Source organism: Ipomoea nil, unplaced genomic scaffold (genome assembly GCF_001879475.1).
Source record: "Ipomoea nil cultivar Tokyo-kokei standard unplaced genomic scaffold, Asagao_1.1 scaffold0222, whole genome shotgun sequence".
In the NCBI taxonomy this organism is placed as follows: Eukaryota; Viridiplantae; Streptophyta; class Magnoliopsida; order Solanales; family Convolvulaceae; genus Ipomoea; species Ipomoea nil.
In genome coordinates, this window is record NW_017616650.1 from 13,793 (window position 1) to 18,807 (window position 5,015).

Here is a 5,015-nt window from a genome sequence, read left to right on the forward strand (position 1 = left end):
CTTAATTAAGGTTTTCCTGTCCTATTGATTTTAAAAATAAAATTCACATGTATATATGTGTGTGTGTAACACTTTTTGCCCATCATATATCATTCGAGATATATATGATCTTTTCTCTTTTTACACATATATATACTCCATATTACTTGTTAACTCGTAAAAAAAATACATTTTTATTTAAAAAGTATTACACATTTTATGTGATATAGTATCATATATGATCAATCGTAAATTTAAATACTACGAAGTATAATATTATGTTATAAATGAAAAAAAAAACATTAAACATGTTTTTAGAAAAAGGGTAATGACAATATACAGTAGATTCTATGTATGGAATCCTTTCCTATGATGATGCCTAAACGCCAGATCTGTTGTGAGGGACATTTACTCCGTCGAAAAAAATATTTATTTTTAAAAAGAAAATAATAGATGTGTTTACTTGTATTTTTATAAAAATTTGAAAATAAAAAATGAAAAAAAAAAAAGAATGAAAAAGTTAGAAAAAGAAAAACTATAGATTTTAAGTAAAGAAAATATAAGTATGAGGTCCGATTTAATTTGAAGCATTACACTTTACTCGTTGAAGTAGCAGCAATAATACTTGAGATAGATTGAAGGTTGTTACATTTGGTGTAGAAAACTTTGGACTTACTACGTGAGCGGCAATTTATATCATGCACTAAGATTCATATAGCATTATGGACCCTGAATCAAAACGACGAGATGCAAAATTCATATTCGTAAAGTACAAAATTTCATAACACAAAACATATACACATGGTATATATTTACTTATTTTTCAAATCTGATTTTGATATATAATTTGTGTTCATAGGTACAAAATCCATAACATAAGACACAATTACTAATCTATTTAAAGTACATAATTCATACTTTTATAAGGTACAAAATTTTATAACACAAGACACAAACTAACAACATAAGACACATACACATGCACTAGGGTCCACAGTGCACTGTGAACTCTGACCCTCGGTATAAGGATTGATGTTATGATATATCATTGTTTTTTTAAATAAATTACTGTCAGATCTTTTATCTAAAATGAGTCTAAATAAAATCAATCTGTGTATGTAAAAATCTTTTGAGTAAATAGCATAAATTTAGAAATTTAAGTAGGAAATCACATATTTGATAATTGATACTCAATTTCCTAGATGTTTAAAAAAAACGTATAGAATAGAATATTCTAGTAACAACAGTGTTTCTATGTAAATGATTTGTGTACAAATCGCGTAACATTAATGTTAACTCTATTGGTAATTGGATAATTAGACTACAAATTTCACCAAGAATTTTACCAAATATTGATGGTCGTGTACGTTACTTTGATCTTTCAGTATTTGATTATTGTGCGAATTTTTATGAGTAATTTATTTATTTTTAGTTTAGTAATTTTAGGTAACTAGTTGGAGGGGTAAAGTTTAACATTATACCATCAACGTAGAATTAATTGTCATGTAAATATAAATGTATAATGAAGCAAAATTACTTTTTTCGCTACTAATTAATTACTCCGTATAATTTTTGGCACGTAAGCGCTTGATCTTGCTGATAAGTTAGTGCCATGTCATACAATGTATATTAGGTAAGTGGAAGTTAACATTTTAATAATTTATAAATTGTTGGACAATCCAGTCAAGTTGGCCATGATTAATTTGGTAACTATGATGTTACAAATTTGACTTTAACAGGAAGCGACATATTTATCTGTTTTATTTGACTTATGGACAATTTATTATGTATTTACCTAGTACACATCCATCCAAGAATAATAATTACGGTTACTTCGTCATCACCCAAAAAATAAGTTGTAAATTTATGTAACAAAATTCAATGATTATTATATTGGAATTGGCAGTCCATACATTTAATTAACCCAAGTCAAAATTTTGTTTCTCTCTCATCCCATTCTCTCTCAAGCCTTCTCAATATATAAACCCATGGAACGCAGAAAAATGAGGTGCACTTTGATTGGGATCTTCTTCCCACTTCTCACTAAAACCTCGTCGTTCTTAATTCCACCACTCTTTTCCCCAGTAATATATATACATATATATAGTGAAAGATCTTAATTGAAAAAGTGAAAGGTGTTTGATTCTGCGGCATTTGATGGCTGAGCCACCATTCTGTCATGAAACTGAGTTGTCTACTAGCAACTCGTCGTGGTCGCGGAGCAAACGGCCGAGAGAAGACGCCGGCGGCGGCGGCAAGAGTGGTCGGAGGAGTGATCTGAAGCATCCGTCGTATGTGGGTGTGAGAATGCGGGCCTGGGGGAAATGGGTGTCGGAGATCAGGGAGCCCAAGAAGAAATCTCGGATCTGGCTTGGGACATTCGCCACGCCGGAGATGGCGGCTCGGGCCCACGACGTTGCCGCCATGTCTATCAAGGGCGACACCGCCCTCCTCAACTTCCCCGCGCTCGCCGGGCTGCTGCCCCGGCCGGCTTCGTCCACTCCCCGCGACGTCCGGGCCGCCGCCGTCAAAGCCGCCCACATGGACCACCTCGACCCGCCGAAGCCGCCGTCGTCGTCGTCCTCGTTGGCGTCGTCCCCGTCTTCGTCGTCGCTGGTGTCCACCGTCACGTCCGGCGAAGACGCGTCCACTCCGCCGCAGGAAGAGGAGGACGACGACGCGCCGCCCAGCCCCGCCGAGCTGGGCGAGATAGTCGAGCTGCCGGAGCTGCGAGACAACACCGAGCCAACTCGGGACGAGTTCATCTTCGTCGACTCGTACGGTTGGGACTTCTGTCACCCTTGGTCACACCTCGACGACTGCGGTTACTACGCAACCGCCGTCGCCGGAGACGGCTTCGACGCCGTACTTTCCGGCGACTTCGACAGCTGCTTGTGGCAGCATTGAGAATGAACCAACGTAACAAATCAAATGGTGTGCTTGCCATTTTTTCCTTTTTTCTTTTAAACTTTATTTCTTTTAGGACCTAATAAATTTGGAATGTTGAATGAACTTAACTCCTTTTTTACCCTTTTACTTTTTAGAGTTATTATTATGTTAGATAAATATCAATACTCTCAACTACTATACATACCTTCCTTGCCTCCCAAGTTGCCTTAGCTACATTTTTGTGTGCTTACCTTTTCTTTACTATTCTAAGACTCACCACTAATGAGACTAAGATAACAATCTCGAGATCCTCAATCAAGCTTCATTTTAAGAAAATTCTGATCTCCTAAAGACATTGTATAATTGTATTGAATTCGTGATTTTCATGAGCAGCAATATTTGAGAACTGCGATATAGTATGAAAGGTTTGAAATATTTGTGAATCAGACAATATAACCTAAAGTTGAATTAGTTGAAATTAACGTGATAAATGAATAACAAAGTCTCTCCCAAAAAGAAGTATAGAAGAAAACAAGTAGAAAAACTAGAGGATGCCATACAAAGGGAATATGTAGGATTCTGCAAAAATTGACCATTCAACCAATCAAAACCCACGAGTCCATCCTCTCAATTATTAATTAATTCCTCCCAAAATATTTTAATAATATTTTGACAATGATGGTTAGTATATCAGTCAATTTTAACTTATTTAATCACTATTAACTATTTCACTTAGTTAAACAATAGTGTTCACTGTTGGAAATCTCGCTGTTTCCGTCCAACATTTCCGTTTAAATAACTTTTTGTAACAGTTTATTGCTCCAAAACGTTAAAATTAAAAAAGCTACTTAAAACAACTTTTTAAATAAACTTTTTGAAAAAAAATCATTTTACATGTAATCATCTATCAGCTAACAACTAATTTACCGAACATCTTTTTACAATCCGCTAACAGTAATCAACTGTCACTAATCAAACTCACTAACCCAATTAGCAAATATTCCAATTAGCAAATATTTATTTACCAAACACCCTCATAATATATATATATATATATATATATATATATATATATATATATATATATATATATATATATATATATATATATATATATATATATATATATATATATATATATATATATATATATATATATATATATATATACACTTTCCTTCCCTCAAACTCCAACTCCCAACCCACCTCTCAAGCTTTTCTCAATCACCAAATTTATAAATTAATATGATATAATTAACGTGTCTCGGTAACACTAATTTAAAAAGACCAAAAGAAAAAAAACCAATTTTCCTGCTATTAATTAATTAATTGACCATTTTTATCATATTATTATTCTGTAAGCTCTGACACTGAGCCCTTAACTATAAACGGGAACGAGTCAATGTCAAATTTAATACAATATCATAAAATAGCTGATACCTCGAACTGACTCTTAACCTAAATTTTTAAGAACAATTTTCTTTTTTGAGAAAATAATATTTAAAAAAAAAAATTATTAAGAGGAAATAATAGTTGCAATAGTTCTTGAGACGGAGACAGATGCAGAAGTGCAAAAGTGACATATGCTTCAACGTTTCATGGTTACCTCAACGACACGTGGGTCGGTTTGACTGTAGATTGTAACATCTTCGTTCTCTGCTAATCATTAATTCCCTCGTCATTCTTATGTAAAATTTACAGAATTTAAATTTCAACAAAAAAAAAAAAGTAAACGACGAAAGAGAGAACAATTTAAGGGAAACAGCGAATTGAAACGACGGCATTCGCTATTCCGTGCGACATCACATCAGAAATTAAAGCAGCATGTACATTGTACACACATAATACTATACAGTATGTTTTCTGTATAACACTGTTTTACCAAATTTATGGGCTATTAATTGTTTCGAGAATCAAACACTTGTTATTGTGCTAAAAGTTATAATTATTATTAGTGAAAATGCAATTTTATTTTCTAATATACCTTCACATTTTCGAAAGACAAGGCGCTGGACTTGCCCGACCGATCTTTAGACTTCACTCAAACAGTTTCCTAGTCGATCACTCGGTGCTGGATTTGATCTTTCACGGGTCTCTGTTCAACATTTTCTAATTGTTTATAGAGTATAATATAATCTTGAAGATGA

General features: G+C 33.8%; 1 protein-coding gene across 1 annotated transcript; it reads left to right on the plus strand.

Moving 5' to 3' along the window:
- The first annotated feature begins 1,910 nt into the window (after positions 1-1,910).
- Positions 1,911-3,015, plus strand: LOC109193882 (ethylene-responsive transcription factor TINY-like). The gene has a single exon (XM_019344712.1). The coding sequence runs from the start codon at positions 2,137-2,139 to the stop codon at positions 2,884-2,886; it is 750 nt and encodes a 249-aa protein (XP_019200257.1). The 5' UTR covers positions 1,911-2,136; the 3' UTR covers positions 2,887-3,015.
- Positions 3,016-5,015: the final 2,000 nt, after the last annotated feature.

Coding starts and splice junctions, on each gene's coding strand:
- LOC109193882 (XM_019344712.1), top strand. CDS start 2,137: ATGGCTGAGCCACCATTCTGTCATGAAACTGAGTTGTCTACTAGCAAC.